The 25,990-nt window shown below is 45.0% G+C and overlaps 1 protein-coding gene across 2 annotated transcripts in view; it reads right to left on the bottom strand.

Annotated features, from left to right (window-relative positions):
• The window catches only part of WNT11 (Wnt family member 11), a 29,580-nt gene extending 5,248 nt beyond the window's left edge, over window positions 1-24,332 (bottom strand). Inside the window, exons 1-5 of one of the 2 annotated variants that reach the window (XM_032806353.1) lie at window positions 24,064-24,332; window positions 20,943-21,130; window positions 9,508-9,743; window positions 8,729-9,006; window positions 5,593-5,885 (exon numbers count right to left, since the gene is read on the bottom strand). In XM_032806353.1, coding sequence (XP_032662244.1) covers window positions 5,593-5,885; window positions 8,729-9,006; window positions 9,508-9,743; window positions 20,943-21,013 — 878 coding nt within the window. In that variant the 5' untranslated portion in view covers window positions 21,014-21,130; window positions 24,064-24,332. Of the gene's footprint in view, window positions 1-5,592; window positions 5,886-8,728; window positions 9,007-9,507; window positions 9,744-20,942; window positions 21,131-23,260; window positions 23,582-24,063 lie in introns of those variants that run through there. The other variant, XM_032806354.1, reaches the window with a different exon arrangement.
• Window positions 24,333-25,990: the final 1,658 nt, after the last annotated feature.

The raw sequence follows: 25,990 nt of genomic DNA, 5'->3' as shown, positions 1-25,990 counted from the left end.
CTCGCCCACTCCACAAACCATGGAACCCTATCATGGAGAAGGGCTTCCACGATGTCTAGGGCCCAGGGCAGAGAATGCATCAGAGCCTCGGCTTGCCTTCTAGTTGTGGGTCTGCATCCTCTTTAGCCACACTTTGCTGCTCTCTGCCCCATGCTGCAGAGAGTACGGAGCATGTAGCCCAACTTCTTCAAAGCACTTGGGGATGAAAGGTACTATATAAATAATATAAATGATTGTTACTCTTATTATACATGCCAGTCCAGTGAGAATTCGAGCAAGTGCTTCTAAGTCAAATCAAATCATGGCCTGGTGGTCCATTGTCCGGCACCATGAAGTTACTTATCTTGTGTCACAACACTTAGACTAACTCGTTCGGAGCTATTGTGTCCTTTTGTATAGATATGAATCTGCAGGATGGTGCTCTATGCACTGCTGTATGCTAGTTTCCTATGATGTATCACACAGGAAACAGGAAACTTAAAATCATATCACCGTTTCTTAAAAATTGTGTAACTCCATATTTTCATGAGTGCTGGAAGGAGTTGTTCTAGTTATAATGAACTGGCAAAATACAGATGTTTAAAGGATATAAATTGTTATTTTATACATCAGGCCAGAGCCAGAGGCCAAAACAGCCCTTGCAAGATAATTCCACAAGACAATTTATGTCTCTTACTTTTCGTACTACTGTGACATTGGAGGGAGCGGAGCAGGGGGCAGAGGGTGGGGAGGAAGACATTTGGGTCGAGATTTTCAAAACCATCTATGGAATTTAGAAACACAATTCTCCCTCAGCAATGAGAAGTGGCAGCCGCTGAGCTCCAAGGCTGTTCTGGGACAGATCAGTAATAAACAGCTCACTAATCTTTGTGTGATTCTAGCAGTCCAAGAATTCTGTGTACAAGGCAACATTTCCCTTTCAGTCACTTTCTGATGGGACTTAAACCAATATTTGAAATATGATACACTGGATCCTAATGATAATGAAAGTGAATTCCTTTGCCTCTTTTCTCACAGACTGGATCCCAGTTTCATACTCTGGTATAATTTATCTTTTATTTGAAACTGATGATGAATTTTCTGAAATACCTCATTGAAGATACGCTATAGAGCGTTGTCTCACAAGAACACCCCAAAATTTTAAACCATCTTTCTCTGTGGTTCAATTTGTTCTAGTTATTGACAGTCATAAATTCGGGGACCTGCTTCATGTGTCAGCTTCTCTGGATATTTATTTTCTCTCAAGACCATTTTTCTTTTATATAAAAAATGTGGCAGTGATACATAGATTAATGTGCTCTGTCTAGGGTGACCAGATGTCCTCATTTTATGGGGACAGTCCCGATTTTGGGGTGTTTTTCTTATATAGACTCCTATTACCCCCCACCCCGTCCCGATTTTTCACACTTGCTGTCTGGTCACCCTACCTCTATCTTACGTTGGTAAGAACACTGATCCATTGCAAGACAGTTCTTAACAGAAATGGACTCAAGCTGCAAAATTCAGACCCTGCTCCAGATTTTGTACACTTCAAAGGTCTGGGAGTGTTCAGAGCTCAGGTTTGGAATAAGGTTTGAATTCTGTGGGTTTTGATACAACACCATTTCTAGTTTCAACATAAAAACATAAAATAGCCCAGTTGGACTTACAGATGATCCCAGGTTCATTCAAAATAAGGTCTAAACTTTCATTGAAAGTCTTTTGATTAATCCTGGGCTCAGCTTGAAGTGAAACATTTCACACAGCTCTGCTACAAAGAAACTTGATTCCCCTACCACTTCCCAAACTCCATGATTAGTCTAAGCAATGGTAGGGATAACTAGATAATAGTAGCAGTGAGAGATCTAAGGGACTATTCACTCCATCCACCTGCCAGCCAATGCAGTATTGTTCCCTACAGTATATAATGAAATCCAATATTCAGCGCAGTAGAACTTGAGCTATAAACCTCCCATTTTACATGATCAAAACTTGTTCTGATTCACAGGACATTAAACTCCCCGTCTTTTTCCACGTGAGCCAGAAAAGTCCCTCCCCCCTTTTATATTGAAAACTAATGATCCAATTTTAAAAAAAAGATTCCTCATGAATTCTGCACTTAATGGAGTTTTATGAAAATTAGATTGTTTAAAAGCACCGTACATCATGGGATGGTTTTATTTCCCTTTTTTCCCCTTTCTTTCTGCTTCGCCTTGTTAATTTCACTAGACTCTCAAAGTTAGCAGCACAATTAGCAAATATGCCTTGGGTTAAGGGTTTGGGAATGAGCTCATGTAATGCAATCTAAAATAACAAGAGGGAACACAGAATGCAGACCTTACTTGTCAAGGGAGCTGCAGCGTGCCTGTCTCCTCCGTGCACTTTTAAATGTAGCCAGTAGATCTGAAAAACTATCTGCCAAAAAAACTTCAGGATGGCGTTCTCTCAGTTTGTAGCTGGAAAGGGGGTGTGATGTGCTCGGTCATCAGGATGGACTGTGTGTGATGGAGGGGTGTGAGGTAAGGGAGAGGATGCCCTGGCTGGAGTGGGATTATAACACCTCCTGTCTGTTGATCCATGGAGCGCTGCTGGCAGCACCGCTGAAGGGAAACATTTTTCTTGTTCTAGTGGCCAGAAAAGAGGCCAAAAAATGAGTGAGAGTGGGTAGGTGTGGAGGAGACGGGAAACAGGCGGAGGGACTTCATTTAAATTCCTTTTAGTTACATTCACTTTCAAGTTCCTTCAAAAAATCAGGCTTGAAGGAAATAGCGAGATCTCCTGAAAGTTAAAGTGTAGAAGGAATAAAATATTAAGATGCCTTTGGGACCCTACTTATCAAGTAAATCCTGTTTGGGATATTTCCAAATGAATGTTATACACCTTTGTGTAGTAAATGCAAACTATATATATATATATCCTGTACATAACAGCAACTGGTTTTTGCTTCTTTCTCCTCATCTCTGTCACTAGGCACCATCTCTCAGTTACATGCCAGGCTGGAAAGGGGCCACCATATTTAGAAGATATTAAAAGTGTTCTCTTTTAAAGGAAAACTGAAAAAAAAAGTCTGGATTAGCTACTGCAACCCCCGAGGAAAGCAGCAATGACCTGGAAATGCACTGTGGGGATTTTATTTGCTAATTTAACATAGAAACTATGCTGCTAGAGCAAAGCCTCTATTACATGGTACATTACATATCCAAGTTCTGAGACACAGGGCTTCTTCTGCAGAAGCAGCAACTAACAACTATGAAGATTATTTTATATATACACAGTCAGCTGATAATACTACTTAGCACATGCTACACCTACAAGTCAACACTGCAGCCTATTTCTGTCCTCCTCCCACCTGCCTCTGAGTCAACACTGACCTTGCCCTGTCTGTGAACAAAGGGTATCGCTTTACTGGGCTTCCTTCAAAAGTCATCACCTCCTTCCTGCCTTACCAGCTTGGCCCTTTGCATCCTCAACCAATGTCATTTCTAGTGGATCCTCTTCTTCCATACTCACATTCCCTGCTGTTACTGGACTCATGACAATAGCCCTTGCTTGATCCCTTCCTCACTTGCTAATTATTAGAATCACAGATTCATAGAATATCAGGACTGGAAGGGACCTCAGGAGGTTATCTAGTCCAACCCCCTGCTCACAGCAGGACCAACTGCAACTAAATCATCCATCTTCAACTTGAGGAGTATATGAAACCTTGCACCCGAGCTTGGAAAAGGTAGATGTGGTCTGCCATGCAGCATTGCTTTGATAAGGTACCTTTTCTGAAACTCTGTGAGCTCTCTAGAACATGGACATCCAGTCCTTGGCTATATCTTTCTGTTCCAGCTGGCAATATGAAAAGCTAGTTACGGTAAAGTATCAGAAAATCAGACAGATCTTTTCTAAGATGTGCATTACCTAAGCATCTTCTGGTCTTCTGGTCTTCAGCAGGCCATTGCAGAATTGTTCTGTGCACTGACTGGGTGCTAAGGAATTACCATGGTTCTGGAGAGAGGAACCATTATACAACGAATGTCTCCCAATGCCCAGATGTGTATTTCCCCTGCAGTCTCCTCCCTTCTGCAATATGATGTCCATGTACTGACAGGATATATGAATATAATTTATTTAGTGTCTCTAACAGTAGAATTTCTTTCTACTGAATCCCTCTGGACCAGCTACACAATACACGGTGATGTGCCCACCACCATCAACAATGGTGTTCCTTGAGTAAAAAGACTGTGGCCCTGGCCAAAAAAGACACATATCTTGTGTTTATACAGGTTCAGGTGCCTGTGAGTGGGAATGTTGCAGTTGTGTAAGCATGCACAGCAATACTACACAACAGGCCAGGACAGGGAGTGAAGAGGATTATGGTATTTAATGAGGACTGAGATCAGCAGAATGTAATTATCCAGACTGGAATATAGCCTGGATAGCACTCTTAACTAAAAGGATCTTGAATGGGTACAAGTGGTCAGGTCTTCAGTTCTCATGTCTCATCCGAAAGACAGCACTTCCTGCAGCACATATTTTATAACCTCCTAAGAAGGTCTTGGTTCATGTCTGGCTCAGCAGAAATAATATTCCTGTGGAGTGACTAACATCATTTCCCACAGCACTCTGGATACACACACAGGGTACATGTTATCTGGCTAAGGTGTTGCCACTCATTTACCAGTATTCAGACTGCAGTAGCATAGAATTTATGTGGAGTGAGTAGGAAGGACCAAGCACTCCACTGTGCCTGATGGAAATTTGAACAGCACTGATGGTGCTAAGTCATTAGTAGTAAAGGGATCCTGCAGTGCCTCCATGAAAGCACAAACAGCAGCTAAACACAGGTCACGCTGCGATTTTTCAAAACAAAAAAGGTGGAATCAAAAACCCAAGAGACTTGGCAATATAGCTCAACATCTCTGTTGTTAATGTTGCTTGGGAGTGTTGGCATTAAACCAAGTCCTACCTGCCCAAAGAGAGGAGCACTTACACCACAGCAGTTCCTACATGAGCTATAATTGTCTAGAGCAGATAAGAGGGGCTTAGTGAGCCATTAAGTCGGGGCTTGATCATCGTCAATTTCCCAAGAGGCAAGTTCATTCCGTTACAGTCCTGTGGCATTTCAGTAAATAAGTCAAATAACACAGGGGTGGGAGTCTACATTCCAAGAGCCTTTTACATAAAATAAATCTGTTGTAGCTGCCTTCAACTTCAATCCTGCAGAGACTACAGATCCCAGCAGACATTATCCCATTTTATCTCAAACAGCCCTCGGCATGGATCATGGTTTGAGATGGGGCAGAACCAAAACCCTGGATATGACCAACCATGAACTTAAAGGCAGTTTGAAGCTACAGCCAAACAGAGCCCATCTATCATCCAGTTGGAGTGCTGCATGCTGGGAGCTGTAGTTCCCATTGGCTGCTGCAGTACATTAAAGACTTGTGCAGCTGTGCACCATATTGCCAATTTCCATGGCTGACATTAGCCCAGCAAGTGGCACTTCAACCATCCCCGATAGTAAATACCACCTGCACAGAGATGTTCATGCTCACATCGCTGCTTCTATGCACCAGCTGAAAACAGAAGAGTACAATTCAAATCTGACTTGTGAGTCTTTACCTGTCTTGTGTCCCGTGTGATCCCACTTTTTCATTCTTCATGCAGAAGTCAGGCGAGCTTTGCAGGTAAATCAGCTCTGTCTCTTTAACTGGCCTGATGTCAATATCCTTTGGTACTAATTGCTTGCGTGTGCCCATGGGTCGGTGTACCACCTTTGTGGCTGACAAGTATTTGTTTTTGAGGTCCTGTGCGATGTCTCTCAGTTCTTGAAGACCCTTCCAGCAGGTCTTGATAGAACAGGAACCAGAAACTCCATGACACTTACATTTCATTTCAAGAGAGGCTTTCAGGGCCTATGGAAAACAACAACGAGTTATGAAGTGACCTTCTCTTTACTTAAATCTCCCACAGAATTGCTAAGGAATTAATGTCTTAACTGGATTGCAGTAAAGAGTATGCACTACTCTGGTTTCTGCACAACCAGGTTAAAGTACCTACTGTGCAAAGTGAAACACAGCTCACAGCTTGAAGACTGCTGTCAGCCTGGGTATTATTTTTACTGTGGCACCTGTTAAGGCAGTGCACAGAGCAGTGCCACAGTTTTCTATCATATTCCGACACATCCTTTAAACTCCCGAGGAGCTGGAAGTTGAAGTAATTTGCAAATAATCAATATGAAATTTGTGCCCTCAGCATATTTATACATTTGATAATCTAGATTTCAAAGCTTTGATTTATCCAGCTCTGTGCGCAATGACCATATCTCCACATTATCTCTAATACAGAACTGCTATATTATGCATTATATTGTTTCCTTTGATTCTGCAGTTTGCGTAATTCCCTGAAGGCAATAGGAAAGATTCTCTGGGGGTGGGAATCAACAGAGCCGTGTCCCTTTACACCAGACAAGAATTTGCCATGGTGCTTAACCTTTAGAATTGAGACATTAAGGAGCTAATGGAAAGAGAGAGGTGGTGCAGTGCTGTGAACTCCGGATACAGTGACTCCCTGTGTGGCCATGGACAAGTCTCTCAGGAGCAAATTTTAGGGCTGGCACTAGCGGGAGTAGCTGGGCCAGCCATCTGGGAAACATGCAGGGGAGGGAGAGAAGACGTTTCTCCTCCAGGCACAGTGGATAAGGCTATACTGCACACTCAGCTGGGGCTCTGACTCAGCTTTGAGCTCAAGTCTAATTCTTGTCCACACACAAATCAGTGTTGGGTCAACCAGCACTCGGGACCTGCATTCTAGGACCCTGGCAGGGGAGTGGGTCCGAGCTCGAATGCCACTGTGACTTGGGTCCCCAGACTCGAGACAGAAGGTCTGTGTAGTGCCAGGGGTGGCTCTAGGGATTTTGCTGCCCCAGGCACGGCAGGCAGGCTGCTTTCGGCGGCTTGCCTGCAGAGGGTTTACAGGCACGCCTGCGAGAGGTCCGCCGAAGCCGCGGGACCAGCGGCCCCTCCGCAGGCAAGCTGCCGAAGGCGTGCTGGGGCCTGGGGCCTGGAGCCGCCCCTGTGTAGTGCAATGTGGATGCACTGTATGGCTGGGAAACCTGGGGCAGCAATGGTAAGCCCAGGGTTACAATACAGCGTAGATGTACCCTGAATGGCTATGCAGGTGCTCCACACAGACTGTCCCAGCACAGTGGCTGGAGCGGCCTCCAGAGCCGCCCACAGGGGAGAGAGAGGACAGGAGAATCTGAGTAATGGCAGATCTGCCAGCTTTGCCCCTGCCTATTCCCCACCCACTGAGCCCTGCAGCACAGGGATCCCTGGAGGAGCTGAGCTCCACCCCACGAAAAGCGGATGTGCACCCTTGAAGCAGCCAGGCATCCAGCCTCCTCTTGAGCAGTGGAATCCACTGGAAGGGAACTTCTGCAGCCACAGAGACAGGAGCCGGGTTTCCCCTCAATCTCTCTGAAACCATTTCTCCATTTGCAGAGGGCTGTTGAGGGGACTCGTTTGTTAACATCTGCAAAGCACCACATTCATGGCAATGGTTACTTTGTAAGTTAATTTTTATTGGAGAAAACTAATCCCTGGGCTCACGCAGGCCTGGTCTACACTGGGAAATTAGGTTGGTATAACTCCGCTGCTCGGGGGTGTGTGAAAAATTGACACCCCTTGGCGATGCAGCTACATGAACCTAAGCCCCAGTATAGACAGCACCAGGTGGATGAGAGAAAACTACTGCCTCTCAGGGAGGTGGGGTACCTATTTGGTGGTGTCTTCACTGAAGTGCTACAGTGGCGCCACTGCCGCTTACGTGTAGACAAGCCCTTAGACACTGTACTCATCACTGACACAACAAGTTAAAGGCATCCGCCCTACTGGCTGTACTGATTCAGTGTACACCTAGTGCTCCTTACCATTTACATGGCACTTGCCATGGGCAAAGGACTTCACAGACATTAATTAGTTCACACAACACATCCCGGGGAAACATCATCCTTACATTACGGATGATGACACTGAGAAAGGGAAGGGAAGTGGCCTGGCCAAGGTCACACAGTGAGTCAGTGGCAGAGCCAGAATTAGATCTCAGGACCTCCTAACACCCAGTCCTGTGCTCATGCTTCCCAACCCATCTGTCGTCCAAATGAAGAAACTGAGGCAGAAAGGTTAGGTGATGCACCAGGCTCACAAAGGGAGACTCCAATGGGAGAGGAAGGATGGTCCAATCATTAGGACACTACTCTGGGACTTGGGAGAGCTGGACTGAAAACCCTGCTCTGCCACAGACTTCCTGTGTGACCTTGGGCAAGTCACTTAGTCTCTCTGTGCCTCAGTTCCCTAGCTGGACAATGGGGAGAACAGCACTGCCCTATCTCCCAGGGTGTTGTGAGTTTAAATTCATTAAAGATCGTGAGGCGCTCCGACACTATGGCAACAGGGGCCACATAAGTACCCTATGCAGACAGTCCAGGCCAGAACTGAGACTTCAGGAGTTCCCGGTGCCCAGCCTAGGATACATGACCATACCTCTCTCTCTGCTGCTCATGTCCATGAGTACTTAAAGGAATTTGCATTTCTAGAGACTGAATGATATCGTCAATGCTTATACAGGCCAAAGGAGTTTAGTGGGCGCTGGGGAAAGGCCTGCTTCCGTGCCAGCTGGTAGAGACACTGAACTTTCACAAAGCCATCAACCACTACAGAGGATTGTACAATGACAGTAGCTCTCTTTGGTTTGTTACCTGTCTCCCTACTTCACTGTTGTGCAGATGCATCAGCTTATGGGCTTGTGATCCTGATTTTTTCATCTTCATGGGAGCATCTGAAAATTTGGACCCCATGACAAGACCATAGTTGAGGTTGTCAGCACATCCTCCCCATCGATACCCAGGTCCAGGTGTCTCACCTGGGATGGGACCGCAGGAGCAGCCAGGGAGGTCCCCGGTGGTGCAGGCCCTGGCGATGGTGTGGCTGATGGCTGCAGCAGAGAGGGCATACACAAATGCTGACTCCCTTGTACCTGCAAGACAGAAGAACTGCATCTCAGCCACTGATGCCAACATGCTGGGTACCTTCCAAAGAGAGGCCTGCACAGCCCCTGCCTCAGAGAAGACACGTCTCAAACACACAGCGTAAAGAAACGCGGCTGGAATCTTTTCTGCTGTGCAACCCAAACTCGGTGCTACACAGGAGTACCTTGGAGCTTCGGCTTTATGAGCGAGCGACCCAAGTAGCACAGGAGGAGGTAGCTGGGCAGGCTGGCCTGAGGGCATGTGTCATAGGGGATGTGGGAGGGATATGGGTGAGGCCAGCGCAAGGTTTGGTCTGGCCCTTTGTGAGGGTGTTACTCCAGTGACGCACGCAGGATAGGCATGTGTGCAGAATAGGAAAGATATGCAGTTCCTTCTCTGCCTATAACGAGGGTCCCAGCCCCTCTGCATAGCATGGTAAAACTTGCCTCCCCCTACCCACCTCTGACTCACTTCTCCCTGAGCCTGGCAAAGCCAGCGCTGACTGTTACCTCTCTCCAAATCCAGCAGGTAGTTGGGTGCCAGCTCAATGGAGGAGCAGTTCCACCGCATGTCGGCGAAAGTTCTACGGCACGTCTTTATCACTTCCCGGGCTGCCTGGATGATGGTTTGCATGAGCTCCAGGTTGCTGCGACACAGCTGCACTTGGGACATGACCAGGCCTTCTAGCTGCTTGCAGTGCTGGGTCTGATTCAGAGCAAGAACGGGGGGAGTCTTGGACAAAGCTCTGTGAACAAAAACATCACCAAAGCCATTAGAAGGTTAACCTTCCATTTGGCATTGGTTTCTCCTCCGTCAGGCTGCCCAAGAACCACCTGAAAACACTTTGCCTTTGACACACCGTACCCCTCCCTCCTTTTTGACTAAGGAAAACATTTCAATCCATCCAAAGGCTTTCAGAATGCCACATGGATTGAACAACATAGATGCTTTGTGAATTCTTTTGGACAGGCCTACCCTGCAGCTAGGAGTGAGCTTCCCAGCCTGCGCAGACAGACTTCGGTAGAGGGGTTCACACTAGCCAGGCAAGCTCAAGCCAACCTGAGCTCCTGGATCTGAGCTCCAGGTGGCTAGCCTGAGACGCCACTGGTGCTGCAGTGTCCACACAGCTATTTTCCATATACTAGTGCAAGGATCTCCCAAACACTTAGAAAATGACCCATCAGCTCCATAACATATAGCTAGATCTTCCTGTGGCTTTAAGAAAGCAAGCTACATAGGCACTATCAGTGTTCTGCATTCAGAATCCATCTCACACACCCGCAAAGGAATATGCTAAATGTCCAGGTATGTAATTACAGGGGAAAAAATCCGCTGCTTAGCCTAGAAAAAAACCTATCGAGTTTCCAAAACAGATGCTTCACCATTGAATTAAAGCAAACTGCTCCACCTGTAACTACCATTACACTTAGATAGGTTGGTATAAATATCTTCAAAAATCTGGTGCAACAGCAAAATGACAGTACTGGAAAGGCAGGATGCTGGAGAAAGTTGAGAGCTAGTCCAAAAACGCCAGTGCAAACATTACCATAAAGCAACACAGAAGGCTACAATACACCATTGACCACTGGCCCACCTACTCTGGTAGCCTTCCTCCAGCAGTGGCCAACATTTGAGCCATCAAGTGAAAGGAAAACCAGGGAACTGATTATGCCAGGCAGCATCTTTGGGCATGTGATTCTTCCCTAGCCACCCATAGGTGGTCAGCTGAAGAACAGAATATGGCTGCCTTTGTATCTTTATGAGCTACCTAATGCACCTGTAAATATCCTTCCTGATCATGAAACTAGTTTATAACTCACTGCGTCATTAACCGGTGAACAGTCCTGCACAGGATGGCGATATGCTGCCGTAAAACATATTTCCTTCTCTCCGTATTTAGTGTGTTGCCTTTCAGTTTCATCCTACACCACTCTGTCCTCCTAGGTGAGTTTAGTTGATTAATAGGCACATTTATTTTAATTACTGCTACCGCAGGTAAGTGATTCACAACTTAAACAAAATACCCAAATCAGATTGAGAGATGGGTCCAAACCATAACACTTGCTCTTTGCTCCCCACTCTCACGCCCACCTTTGGGGATTTCATATCCACATTTGAATCTGTCCCTTATCGCAACTATGAGATGACCCGAACCCGAAAACCCAAATAATGTCTTAAATTCTCTGTTTGTCACAAACTTCCTTTGTGCCCTGGGGCTGGGAGTTTAGCTTTCCTTTGTTCCAGTTCCCTAGCTGTGGAGAATAGCAGTGCCCCACCTCACAGGGATGTTGTGCAGATAAATACGTTACATAAGAATGTGAGGATCTCAGATACTATTGCAAGGAAGGCCAGATAAGTACCTATGGTTGATAGATAGCATTCTGCATCACTTGAAACTTCTGCCTGCTTTTCAAGGGTGAGCCCCAAGCAGAATGCTTTGCAGAAATCCCTGGTCGGTTTTCACCATACTCTTCATTATCAGGTTTCGTCTATAACGTCCCTACCTGCAGCTCTGGAAAATAATCTCATTGCTCCTCATGAGCTGGCAGGAGGAATAGGAATTTCCTGTTACCTGTGTGTCATACTGAGTGATATGAGCTCAGTGGTTTGAGCATTAGCCTATTAAACCCAGGGTTGAGAGTTCAATCCTTACACTTAGGGATCTGGGGCAAAAATCTGTCTGGGGATTGGCCCTGCTTTGAGCAGGGTGTTGGACTAGATGGCCTCCTGAGATCCCTTCCAACCTTAATATTCTATGATTCTATTCTATATGGAACTAGGTAACCAGAGGTTGACACAACTGATATTGCCTGTCAGCTGGGAAGATAATACATCACCTCATTATAAGCATATGAACTACTTATAAGGAGGAACTGCCCTATCTGATGACTGGCACAGGTAGAGCCAGAGTTAAAGTCAATTAGAGCTGCAGGTGCTTAGTAACTTGGAAAATCAGGCCCTTGGGACCAGATCCATCAACAAAAGATCTGCCTCTTGGCGTCTAAAGTTTGGCATCCAAAACTCTTGAAAATTTGACCCAGAATGTTTATCAACAATTCTCAGGAACTGAATCAAAAGCTAGTTAGGCAAGAGGCCAAAACTAGTGTGAGATTCAGATCACACCTAATCATAAATACAACAAAGGTGATGGCTGCTTGGGATGCAGTATAGTCCAAGCAGCAAAATAAACAAACATATTGGGTACATCTACACTGCGGAAAAACTCTATGGCAGCAAGTCTCAGAGCCCAGGTCAACTGACTTGGGTTCGAGGAGCTGGTGGTTCAGAGCTAAAAATAGCGGTGTAGATATTCCTGCTCAGGCTGAAGATCCTCCAAAGATCCTCTGAGACCCTCCCCCTCACTCCAGCCCAAGTGTGAACATCTACACCGCTATTTCCAGCCCCATAGCATGAGCCCTACAAGCCTGAGTCAGTTGACTTGGTCTCTGAGATTCGTTGTCTTGTGGGTTGTTTTGTTTGTTTTTTGGGAGGGGTGTGTGTTTTGTTTGGGATTTTTTACAATGTAGACGTACCCAGTAAGTCTGATAAAGTAAAGGAGTTCTGCAAGTCTTGTCCCAACTGCCCTTGAGAGACATGGAAGGTTGGATTCATTTAGAGAGAAAACAGGTGTGTCCGAAATGCTGAAGTTCAGGTTGGGACAACTTAGAGCGGATTTGATCTGTTGCTTGATATGGCTGGGAAAACAGGACCACGGAGACATGAAAGGAGCCTGCTGAAATATGGCATTGCTCCAGATAAAGTGGGATTATCACCAGCAGGAAAGAAGCCACATGAGTGAATATTATGCAACAATGTGGAATAAAGCAATATGTTTATATGGAAAGGAAGCTAGAGCATTTCAGGGACCCAGCCAGCAGAAATTGAGGTCACTTAGAGGAAGAAATGTTGCAGCCCAGGAGAGGCCCATCAGAAGATGAAGGGAAAACAAAGGAGAGATGGCTGGAAAGCATCACAGGTTATGTCAATGCTAATGGTGCAGTGGAAGGGAGCGATATGAACAGAGGGCTCATAACGAAATGCGGTACCACAGCACTTGCTGATACTGATGGTGAATTTTATGGATAAAATGTTCCAAAGTGACTGTGCAGTAAATAAAAAACTAGGAAGAGTGGAAGGATTTGCAAGAAGGCAAAGAGAGAGGGATGCATTATAAATCCAAAGAGAGGAATTCAGTAATTGGAGGCAATCGCTGTTTCTTGTTGAGTAAGCCGCGCTCTAGGGAGCCAGCCATGAATAAAACACAGGACACAGAAATCTATTTTGTGAACATCTCTCACACTTGAGCTTCATGCCTTAGCATACGAGAATTTATAATGGGAAACATCTCTGAACGTCAGGAGGAAAATGAAGAGGGTGATGGAGATGGAAAAGAAAACTCATGTTTATTGGAGACACTTGCAAAGAATGAAATGCATATTTATAAATCACGTAGATTAGGAATGCAAGAGACACGTTAGGTCATCTAGTGCAATGATCCTCAACCTTTCTGGGCCCAGGACCCATTTGTAAATGTTTATGGCCTGTTGTGACCCAGTAAACAGCCTGGGAGTGAAGGCCATGGAGTGGCTTCAGTTGGCATCCTGGAACTTACCCCACTCTGGCAGCTCCTGCAGCTCCTGTGCTGTGGGGCTGGCAGGGGATGGCTCTCTGCTTTGGGCATTGCAACCTCCAGGGTTGCAGCCCTGCTCAGGTTTGGCTCCGCCCCTGACTGGACCAAATTTGTGTGAGTGCAGTTGTGGCCTGGCCCATGGGATTGCAGTGCCACTCAGTCAAATTTGGCCTGTCATGATGATGGCTGGGCCAGACCTGAGTGGCACTGGGACCCCAGAGACTGCAGGGTGCAGGGAGTTGAGCCCAGCAGCCAGTACCATGGGACAGGAGCTGCCACACAACCCTTTGAAACATTCTGGCGACCAATTTTGGGTCCTGATCCTTGGGTTGAGAAACCCTGATCTAGTGAGTCTCAGACACTACAGGTTTGGTTGATCTCTACTGCACAGCCACAAGTGGTTTGTCCCCAACCAATCTAATTTTAAATAACTCCAGAAACAACGCATCAGCCGGCTATTTCATAGCATAACTGACATTTTATGCTCCTTACCCTGCCTGTTTACAATGACAGTTGGTGTCATTGGTGGAAAGGATGGCTGTGCCTGAGAAGGACGCTTGTTTGCCATGTTGTTGCAGCTGTGTTGGTCCCAGCATATTAGAGAGACAACGTGGGTGAGGCAATATCTTTCATTGGACCAACTCCTGCTGGTGAGAGAAACAAGCTTTCGAGCTACACAGAGCTCCTCTTTGAGTGACAGATATTACCTCACGCCCCGGTCTCTTTAGAAGGACACTGTGAGGTAAGGGAGGCCCAAAGAAACAAAACCCACCTTGCCTGGTCCTAAGAGGAGCCCCCACTCAGGGCTGGCTCCAGGCACCAGCTGAGCAAGCAGGTGCTTGGGGTGGCCAAGGGGAAGGGGCGGGAGGTCGGGCTCTTTGGCAGCGAGTCCCTCGGTCCCTCTCGGAGGGAAGGACCTGCCACCGAATTGCCGCCGAAGAAGAAAGCGGTGCGGTGGAGCTGCCGCCGATTGCGATCACGGCTTTTTTTTGCCTTTTTTTTTTCCGCCACTTGGGGATGCAAAAGCCCTGGAGCCGACCCTGCCCTCACTGCATAGGGGGAGTCTTTGGTGGCAGGGAGTCTCCATAGGAGCTCCTCCTCCACTCCTACCCCAGCTGCTGGCAGAGGGAGAATGGCTAGAGAAAAGGCGCATGGATGGGATTTCCCTGCACCCCATGTAATCTCAGAGGTTGCAACAGACTCTTGTGGGCAGGTGGACCAGATTAACACAGCCTTCAGGATTCACACCAGGGGATGGCCCGAGAATTGGAGGGGCACAAGACTACGACACAGCCACTATTACCCCCCTTTCTCCCACGTGGACTTGCACAGAGAATCCAGAGCATGGGGTGTTTTCTTTTATAAATGTCACTTTTCACAGTTTCATCACTCTAGCTGCCCTTCCCTTTACTACCCTAAACAATCCTTCATTCTCCAGGATGCTGAGGAGGACTGAGGGTTTGGGTTTTTTATTCAACCCTTCCCTTTAAATAAACAGGTTTCAAACCAAATTTACTCAGCCTTAAATAAAACATACTAAGGCTTTCAGTTGAAGTTATGGCTACTGACAGAAAACCATAAACATAATTACAGGGGAAATATGATGCATGCTCAGATCATGACATTTGTTTATTCTTTTAATTATCTTGGACAGTTTTAATAAATCCATTTGAAATATGAATAAGCTACAGTATTTAATGCTTTGGGAAGCATGGGCACAATCCTTCATCCCCTGGCACTACTTGCATGACAAAGAGCTACTCACATGAGTAAGGTTTTTTTCAGGATCAGGCTCTATATCCAGTACAAAATCTTCATCCCTCCTCTGTTGATGGTTGTTGCACAATCCCAAAGCCCCACCCCCCTTCCTCACACCTCTGGTCTAATTTTGTTTAAATCTTTTTATTTTAACTGGATTTCTAGAAGATTAAGGTTGGTGGTTTTGTTTTTTAGAGTTCTCTTAAGCATGACAAAGAGGAGGTTCTGGGTTTGGTTTAAATCGACAGCCTCAGTACAGATTCAGCACAGCCATGTCTTCCTGGATTGTAGGAATGGGGGAATGCTCTCCAGGGAGAATCTGCGCGGAAAGGAGGAATGGAATATCCTTTCACATACTTTAGGATATTTTAGAGCCCTGTGGATACCTGGGCAGCTAAACAAAATTTGACAAAGCCACACTGGCCCTTCTCTGCAATAGATCCGCCAATTCACAGCTGGCAGTAACTTCAGAGGGGACTTGGATTTGAAGCCGATGGACTTGTGCTTGCAGTGGCAAACTTGGCTTCAGGTTGGAAGGCACTTCTTATTGTAAGGTTTCACTTTAGGGTTTTTCTTCATTTTATTTTTTACTCTATAAATGCCACTTGTCTGTCTGAAAAAGTTTTGGTATTCATTTACCCATTGCAACAATGCACCAAGGGACATGGTGGCTTCTCCTTCACTTGCAGTCTTTAAGTCAAGACCAGAGATGTTACCAAAAGACGTACTATATAGCTCAGCCTCAAACACAAATTATGGGCTTGATTCAGAGATTACTGGGTGAGGTTGTTTGGCCTATGTGATGCAGGCAGTCAGGCTAAATGATCACAATGGTCCCTTCTGGCCTTTAAATCTATGAACTCTTTGTTCCTTCGGGTTAAACGTTTTAAGTGATAGCCAGTCAAAATCACCAGCCCTCCTTTGCAGAACTTTGTTGCACCCTTTACCCCTCTTCCACACACACTCCCCGTGTAATTTTATTTAAATCTGTCTATCTTAACTGGATTTCAGGAAGATTAAGGTTGGTGGTTTTGTTTTTGAGAGTTCTAAGCACGGCAAAGAGGAGGTTCTGAGGGATGGCTCTCTGGCTTTGGTTTAAATCAACTGTCCCAGTTTCAGTTTCACAGCTAAAAAGGGAAGAGAAAACTTCAAAGCAAAACTCCCTCCGAGGACGCAATCCTGTAGTTTTTCCCCCATGCAACTCACTCATTGGCATCAACGGTCCTGATTCTCCCCTCGCTTATACTACAGCAGAGCTACTGCTGATTTACATCAGTGGGAGGAGAAATTCAGGCCCACTGAGAGGAAGAACAAAATTCTCTCCTCCCCCAAAAGAAATGTTCATCTGAAAATCCTGGAAGATGATTAAACTAACTTGTTTGCAGCAGATGAAAAGGGCCCAATCCTGCAGTCCTTACTTGTACTCCGTCTGGGGTGAAATCCTGGCCCCACTAAAACCAATGGGAGTTTTGCCACTGACTTTGATGGGAGCCGGATTTTACCCTGAGAGTTGTATAGGAGTTAGGACTGCAGAGTCAGGCCCAAGGCAACAACATTTTAAATAACTAAAATGTGGGATACCAGGGAGCTTGAGTTAGGGATAAATTAGTCAGAGATAACAGGAGAGTGTGAAAACAGGTCTTTGTAAGAGAAGCCCTCAGAGAACTTGGTAAGTCACAATGCCAACAAAACACATCTTTGTGTCACAACAACTCCATATACTATGTGGCAATCAGTCTCTCCAGTGAACAGGTTGGAAAGAGCCTATTTAAACATCACATCCATTAAGAAGAAAATATGGTTGGCCCTGAATCTGCAGCTGTTTTGTAAGCCCTGATTTCAGCGCAAGTGTCACATGCAAAATGAACCCAGCATGGGGCCTCTCTATTAGTTCTTTCATTAGGGTGAAATTCACCCCTCTGCAGAGGAACAACACAAAGGCTAGACACCACTTAATTCTCACACAAGGGTGAATGTTCTAATTCGGAAATGTGAGTGATATGTTTTGCTGCTTTCAGCAGACTCAGTGCACATTGTTCAATGCATTTGTGAGAGTTATCAGTCTTAAGCCTGTGCAATGCAACATCTGCAGTTGCACAGAGCTCCCTCTAGTGTTCTCCTCACTTGTCGTAGTCATGAATAAGTAGCTTGCCTGCAAATTGGTGCCCCTTAGGCAACTCTCACACTTCCCTGGAAAAATTGCAAGGCTTGATCACAAATCACGTCAATAAAGCCCTGGTGCAGGATGGCCCCTTGCAACTCGTGCTCTCGCAGATCGTTCATATATTTAGGGCTTCTATGCTACATTTGTACATCTGTAAATTTTTTTTAAAAAAAAGGAAAATGCAATAGAACATAAAAGGTAGCTATTTATTTTAAATTATTTTAATTATATTTATGGGTACTGTGGGGCCAGATACTCAGCAAGACAATGCACACAGCTTCTCTGATGATGACATCTTATTTTGCAAAAAAACAAAAAACAACAAACTTCCCTCAGTCTAAAGAATCTATGGGGGAAAACAAATTCATAAAACAAAATTTCCCTGTGGAGTGTATTAGAGAGACAAGGTGGGTGAGGTAATATCTTTTAATGGACCAACTTCTGTTGGCGAGAGAGACAAGCTAACAGCTCTGTGTAAGCCTGAAAGTTTGTTTCTCTCACTAACAGAAGTTGGTCCACTGAAAGATATTACCTCCCCCACCTTCTCTCCCTAATATCCTGGGACCGACATGGCTGCAACAACACTGCATACAACCTATGGGTTTATAACAGTTTCTGAAAAAGCTGCACAGTAATTAAAGATCTGATCCTGTAAACACCCATGCTGGTGTAAATAGCTTTACACACACGAGTAATTCTCTTGAGGTCAATGGGTCTATTCTCTTGAGGTCAATGGGTCTACTCCCAAGCACAAAGTTTCTCATGCAAGTAACTGTTCTGCAAAGTCCAGGCTTTATACATATAGGACCAGATCCTCAGCTGGTGTAAAATGGCAGAACCCCAAGTCAGTGGGCCTGTACTGATATATGCCATTTGAGTATCTAGCCCACAGTACCCATAAATATAATTAGAATAATTAAAAAAATAGCTACCTTTCATATTCTATTGCATTTTCCTCTTTCTTTCTTTTTTCTAATTTACAGATGTACAAACAAAGCATAGAAGCTCTAAATAGTTTACCAAAAAGCTTTGATTCCCCCCCCTTTACATCACATTTTAAATCAAAATGCACAATCAAAATCAACTCCAAGTAATTTGGGGCTCAGCCCTGCAGTCACTACGCAGGCAGAAATCCCACTGTCAGTGGCCCTTTAGGTCCAAAACAATTCTCATTGACACCAGTGTAAATCAGGAGTGACTCCATGGAGTTATACCAGCATAACCAAGCACAAATTGCCCCGTCCTGAGACTGGGAATGGCTGAGCCATTACACACATTGAATCTATTTCCCCATGTTAAGTATCCTCACACTTTCTTGTCAAACTGTCTGAAATGGGCCAGCCTGATTATCACTACTAAAATTTTTTTTCTCCTGCTGATAATTGCTCACCTTAATTAATTAGCCTCTTTGAGTGAGTAGAGCAACTCCCTCCTTTTCATGTTCTCTGTATGTCTATATATATCTCCTTACTATATGTTCCATTCTATGATCCGATGAAGTGGACTGTAGCCCACGAAAGCTTATGCTCAAATAAATTTGTTAGTCTCCAAGGTGTCACAAGTACTCCTGTTCTTTTTAAGGGGTGTATGAAGAAAGAGAGTGAAAATAACTTAAATTAAAAAAAATAGTTCTTTCTAAAATCGCAGATGGCTGCCTTCCACTTATGAAAAGTGCACTCAGACAGTTAGTGCAGATTTCCACCTGGTTTTGAACAGGTGTGACTGGCGCACAGCAGGGCATCTGGATGTAGTTCATACTTCAAATGTCACTTTAATCTTAACTTTCATCTTCTGTACTAATATTCAGATAGGGGGACACATTTGGTGGGAAAAGGCCATTCCTTAGATCGATTTTTTTTCCTCCCCCAAAAACTAAAAGTTTAACATAAATCCTGAAAGCCCTTTTTTTCGGGCAGAGCTATTTCAGACCCCTGGAGGCTTCCTGGTGTGTTGATCTGATTATAGTGCTGCAAGGGAACTTCCCTGAAACCAACCTAAATCTTGCCTTTCGGAGGGCTGATTTCAGCACTCGCTCCACACTCTTTTCTCAGGTAACACTCCCAATGCAATTGATGGGTGTATTGCTTTGGGCTTTGCTTTGGCAGATCTCTTAATATTAAGCACATAAGGATTACCACTGACAGTCAAAGCTTAAAGTTAAGGATGTGCTTAAGTGGTTAATCAGGGCCTTAATAAGCAGTGAGCCAGTCCTACTGCATAGATAAGTGACGTTTGATACTATTAAAACCTAATTTTCAATATTAATATGTATTATTGCACTCTGAATTTTAGTTGCATTACAATCATGCCTAAACCTCCTCCCCCCAGGGACTGGAGCCCCATTGTGCTAGCCTGTGTGCATACATGTAACAAGAGTCAGTCTCTTCACTGAAGAGCTTACAGTCTAAATAGACAAGACAAAAGGATAGGAGAAAGAAAGGATTATTAGCTCCATTTTACAGGTGGGGAACTGAGGCATAGAAACTAACTGAGTTGCCTGCGGCAGAGCCAAGAATTGAACCCCAATCTCCTGAGTCCCCATCCAGTGCTGTAACCACAAACACCTTGTGTTCTGAATACAGACTATTAACCTGGCGACGATTTCATTGCATTTCATTTTACATTTTATTTTACAAAAGATCATTCAGGACTAACCTGCATCATTTAATCTCTGCATGGTCTTACATCCTATAAAAACCAAGAGATGGTTCACCAGCCACATAGAGAGTGAAACCAGACGACTATTCTAGGGGTTTGTTTGTTTGTTATGTGATAATCAGCTAATTGATTGTTTATTTAAGTGGAGAAATATGTCAGTGATCTGTTGCTGTTTGCACACTGAGCCAGGCTATTACACTGTGGGGAAACCCAATCCAGACGTTACAACTCTAGCTGGCTTACAGTCAGTCTCTGCTCTCAAAATCCTAAGGGTAAATGGTTCACAAAAACATATCTGTCAGCTATTCCCTTTGGCGAGAGATTGGCAGCATTATCTTAACAGCCTGCCCTATCACTTCTAGTTTGTGCTCCCCCCCATGCAGTGCCTTGTGGGAAAGTGTTCGGTAGAAGTTGATATTAAATGCTTCATTAAGTGGGTCAGGCTAGTCCAGTTCTTCCTTTGATGTAAATGAGGGGAGAGCTGGGCTCAAAGGATGTACATTTTAGAAATAAAGCATATACATATTGTTGTAGTGGATGTGATCCTGCATTCCTTGAAATCAGTGGGACTTCTGGTGCCCTAAGGAATGCAGTATCAGTCTTGAAATGTTTTTCCAGTGTGTCCAAAGCCAATAGTGCTAAACTTGAAGTTGTGACTGTAATACAACAGCAAATGACAAGATTTTTAAAAAATAATGTGTTGCTTATAAAAATGGAGCGAGAGAGATACTTACAGCCATTTTATTCCAGAGCAAATCCCAGTCTGTAAAATGAAAGACAGAAATATTGCAAGACTCAGCTTCATTTTTCCACAGCCACCCACTTTCAGAAGGAAATCAACTCTTAAAAGGGGATCTTCCCAATTTTCTGAACAATGTATTTCCTTCAGTTTAGATGTGGTTCCTTCTTGGAGCACAGCAACCTGAAATGAGGGAGAAAGCACAAAGATATGGTTAACATCCAAGTGTTGTGAGTCCTGGTGACAGAGAAATTTATCATCCAAATTGCAAAGGAGTGGTTTATGAATCACGAAAAATTTCAGATTCCCTCCCCTCCCCCCCCCCCAATTCTTGATAGAACCTTTACAGTCAACAGACAGACAAAACGTATGGCTTGAATTATGACTTGAGTAATAGTCTTGATTGTATGTTTCTGGTTAACCCGGCATATGGCAAGACTTCATTCCCTGTTTCAATTCTTCCCCCCACCCCAGGTTCTGTAAATCTGCCTGGGGAGGGAAGAAATACAAATCTCAGGTCTCTGTTTTAGCTAATCCTATTCGCTTTTACAAGATAGATAGATAGATATTTCTGAAAAAAAGACACATTAAACATCCATGTGTTGACTAATGGAGGTGCTCTTGCTCTGCAAAGGTTTCCGTCTGTCTGATCTGTTACAGACAAATGTGTTTTGTTCCTTCTCTCCTGTTTTCATTCTCACCTTATTAACTTTGCTTCTCGCTTCTTCCAAATACAGGAACACCTGGAGCGCAAGGAAGAGCCCGCCACTCTGGCCCCACAGTAAACATTACAATCAAAATTGTCTCAAAGAAGCGTCCAGCAGCAAACAAAAGATCTCAAGGATCCTCCTTTCTTTGCTTTTTATTAAACAAACAAGGCATATGACTCCTAAATTCTTACGAGTCCTCCCTTTCCCAGGCAGGGGGCTAGCCCTGCTCCCTGCAACAATGGTAGTGACAAACCAGTCGGGATTCTCTCCCATCAGAGACAACCGTGAGGGTCTTCTTTTCTGCTTAGCCGCTAGTGGTTTTTCTCAGTTGTACCAAATTAAGGCCAGATTCTGCTCCTCTTAAAGTCAAAGTTTCAAAAGTGGCTAGTGAATTTGGATGCCCAAATTAGGCCCTTTATACGCATTAGAGGGGGATCTGATTTTCAGTAATGACTGAGCACTAGTGCACCTTCACATCAGGCCTCTGGAAGGTGTCTCAAGTCAGCCACCCCAAACCTGGACTCACCAGTCACTTCGGAAAACCTTGGCCAATGGCATTCGAAAAGCGGAAGGATCATGCCCTTCACAGTGATCATTCGATGCCTGCCTGACCCCCAGGTCTGAGGCTGCCTGAAGCTCTTTTCCAAACTGCGCTGTTTGAAGGGTCAACTCTTGAATCCCCTAGGAGAGGACTCCACTTTGGAAACCCGTTTACACGTGCGAGTTCCCCCCGGGATGCTTGCTGTGATTCCCAGCGCACTTTGGGTTTTCCTTCAGGGTGTCCCCATTGGTGTAAGAATCCTGTCCCTGAAACACTGTTATCGGGAAAATGACACTGTACCATAGATCTTCATCGCTGGGAGTGAAATCCTGGCTCCGTTGAAATCCATGGCAAAACCCCCATGTGCTCCGACTGCATCAAGATTTCACCCGCCTCGGTTTTTATTCCCTTTCTTATTAAGTTGCAAGCAGCGGTGGCGCCGCTTGTGCAGAGAGGCACGTTCCCTCAGTCTCGGGCGTCTGCACAGTGAGAGATTTATTCCGGGGTCTTTTATCTTTTTTAAAAACAAAGACACACTTGAAACCTTCACCCTTGGATCCTGACCATGCATTGGGCGGTCTGGGGGCTATTTCAGACCCCTTATCTGTCCCTTCACAGCACAGACCTCAGTGTGAAATTTCTTACCGCGTCCCTGAAAGGGAGGGAGGGAGCTATCTAACCCGGCTCTGCAGAATCCCTCCAGCCCAGACCCGACACTGTCCGAACCAGAACTCCGGTTTCCAGCCTCTAGCTCCGGAACAGGTTAAATTTACAAATTCGGGAGAAAGTGGCAAGGGGGGAAACAGTTATTGAAGCCATCAGCCGTATTGTTTACAAGGGCGAAGAGCCCTAGGTCACAGATCACGCCAGCAGCAGGGGGCTTGTTGCCTAAACCCGACCTGTTTTATCCTAAAAGTCCAGCTCTGCTTTGCCCGTGCATGTTTCCGACGAGCTGCCTTTGGCAGCCGCTTCCTCGGTTGCGAACGTCCGCGCTGAAGAAAATTCGCTCGGCAGAAAACTGCTAGTGATGATAACAACTAACACCGCAAAAGCCTCACCTACCTTTGCCTCTCCCTAAAACGCACATCACAGCTCGTCCGCCAAGAGGGAAAGAGAAACAGCCCGGGTCATTCTTAAGCTTTATAATATTATTGTCCCATTCATCCCAACCAGGGACCGGGCTTCAAAATCCAGGGCGTGGGATTGTGTGTCACATAGGCAACAACACTGATCCTCTACATTGCCGCCGAGCTGGTCGCTCTGTGATGTGGACACACGCGCACGTTACAGGTAAACACGCTGCGGGGCTATGAACCAGACAGGCAAGGGGTGGGGATGTGTATAATAACGATTGCGTTGCTCTGTCTTTTCCATCTCCATTGACAATCCCTTAACAATGTGGAACACATGAACAACCCCCCGCCTTGCACACAGGCAAACACACACCCCCCACTCCCCGCCCGTCTCTTGTTAATGGCCCCTGAACATCGGCAGCAAACTTTCACCAACACGTCCCAGGCTCTGAATCTTCTTTCTTTTCGCAGCGCTCTGTTGTGCCATCACCCCAGACGGGATCCCAGCTAGACCATCCTATGGCCCTTGTGCCCAGCTCGGGGTTGGTTAGAGCCATGGGAAGTTAGAGGGTTTTTCTCCCCTAGTTCTGACACTGTTGCTTCCTTCGTGTGAACGTTTCTTAACTCCTCGCCGTCTGAGGAAGCAAAACCTGCGTCTCCCTGGCAGCAGTGAAAAATAACCCACTTAGGGGTCTGGTTCCCTGCTCTGACCCTCTTCCCCTGACCAGGTTTAACGGTGCGGAATGAGGCATGAATCAATCGATACCCACTAGCAAGAATCCCCTTCCTTACCTTTGCCGGTAAAGCTGCACCAGCTCCCCTTCGCCTTGACCCCTCTCCCAGCAAACACAAAGTTTTGCAGCAGCAGGCAAAATACTGTAGATACAGATCCCAACACTGGAGGTCAGCCGGAGGTAAAAGCTGCTAAGGGTGGACAGAGAAGGGGAGGGGAAGGAACGAGAGACAAAAGTGAAAGGCTGCGTGAAGATGCAGCGGATAATGTGTGTTTGTCTATCTGTCTGTGTGTGTGTGTGTCATGAGCACATTGCCAGCTGCGCGTCTGCCTCTGCCCTCTCTTGCCTTAAGAACCTGCTTATATGGGGTCCCAGTGGCTTTGATCTGCCGAGTGATGTCAGACTGTATTAGCATAACAAAGCACTCCGGATTTACTGCTTAAAACAGGACAAATGACTGTTTGATCTATTCAGAAAAAAGAATATGTATTTTCCAGTGTTCTCAGCAATCACCCCCCTCCCCCCAAAACGCACACTCCTTTCCCGCTCCTGGTAAATAAAAGATTAAGACCGAAGGGCAGGTAGTTTCAGGATCTAGAGAACAGAGAAAGGACTTTAAAGTTCTTTGTCAGGGAGTTCTGTAGGGCTGGTTCCACTTCATTTCATCAGCCAGGCAAATCAGACCAACATGGAAATGTTTCCTTGATAAAAGCATCCTAGTCATCTGCCTGGAAAGCTCTGCAAAACAAGTACTAAGTACAACAATCTGGTAAAGACAGGAGTGTTGGGGAATTGGCAAAACAAGAGTTACTAGCATAAGCTTCAGCTAAAGGCAGGAGCAAAGAAATGTTGAGCCTCTCAATCATGACTGGGAACTAGGTTCTGACTAGTTTGACTATTGTATTTCCAAAGTCTCTCTTTTCTCCAGATTTCTGCATGTGTATTGCATCAAACAGTAGCCCTGCTGAATGAAGTTTGTCACAGAAAAGTCATAGTACAATTGCTACTCCAGTAATACAATAATTCCTAACAATAAACAGTTCATTATACATTTGAAGTTCAATTAAAAAAACTCCCACAACACATTTTAGTTTGAATTGTCATAGTTTCCCTGAGATTAAAGGGTTGATTTCCCAGTGGAAAGATTGGGTGTATGAAGCTGGTAACTTCCTTTATTTTTATTCTTATCTATGTGTTCTAATTAATTGTTTATCTATTTGTTTTTCATATAATCTAGGTGATACACAAAATGATAAAGCCCATGCAATATTTTAGTGGTTTATACTTTTCAGTAGTCTTTTTTGCATTCGAAATTACCTACCTCTACAAATATATGTTCTAAGAACTACAAAGAAATGATACTGATTGCTATTACATTATTATAATGAACAGTTAATGATTAGCAACAATAACTAGTTAATATTTTAACCAGAAACCTTAAATGTTACCTTTACAAAGGGTGACCGGTGTTTACCTGTCTTTACAGCTCACTTCCCAAATAAAACCAAACCACATTTTTCATTTGGTTGTTCTGAACAGGTCGGTTAACTGGATTTCCTATTCTGATAAAGCTAAGAAGTTGCAATTTGACAGTTGGAATAAAAAGCATATTATGTGCCCTGCTTTATTGAATCATACTGTCAACCTTTAGCTTTCACGAAGCTCCGCTTATTTGATCTTTCTTTAATCATTGGCAAGTTCAATTTTTTTTTACATCAGGTTCTTTTTCTCTCAAGACAGTTTCAGCAGATGAGGGTTTAAGATTACTGCGCACTTCAAACGGGCCTCAAGTGCCTACAGAACAGGACAAATCTGGATGTAGGAAGCCCCATGTCTGCCATGAATTCAGAACAAATTGGCACAAAAAGGCTCTCAGTTGCTGTAATATCCATGCCCTTTTCCTCGGTCAGTCTAATTGTGTGTTCCAGGTGAATGAGGAGGGGTAGGAATACTGAATAACACATTGCATGGGGCCTTAGGACCTA

Source organism: Chelonoidis abingdonii, chromosome 1 (genome assembly GCF_003597395.2).
Source record: "Chelonoidis abingdonii isolate Lonesome George chromosome 1, CheloAbing_2.0, whole genome shotgun sequence".
NCBI classification, from domain to species: domain Eukaryota; kingdom Metazoa; phylum Chordata; order Testudines; family Testudinidae; genus Chelonoidis; species Chelonoidis abingdonii.
The sequence above is the reverse complement of the archived record's forward strand: the minus strand, read 5'-3'. Positions and strand labels throughout refer to the sequence as shown.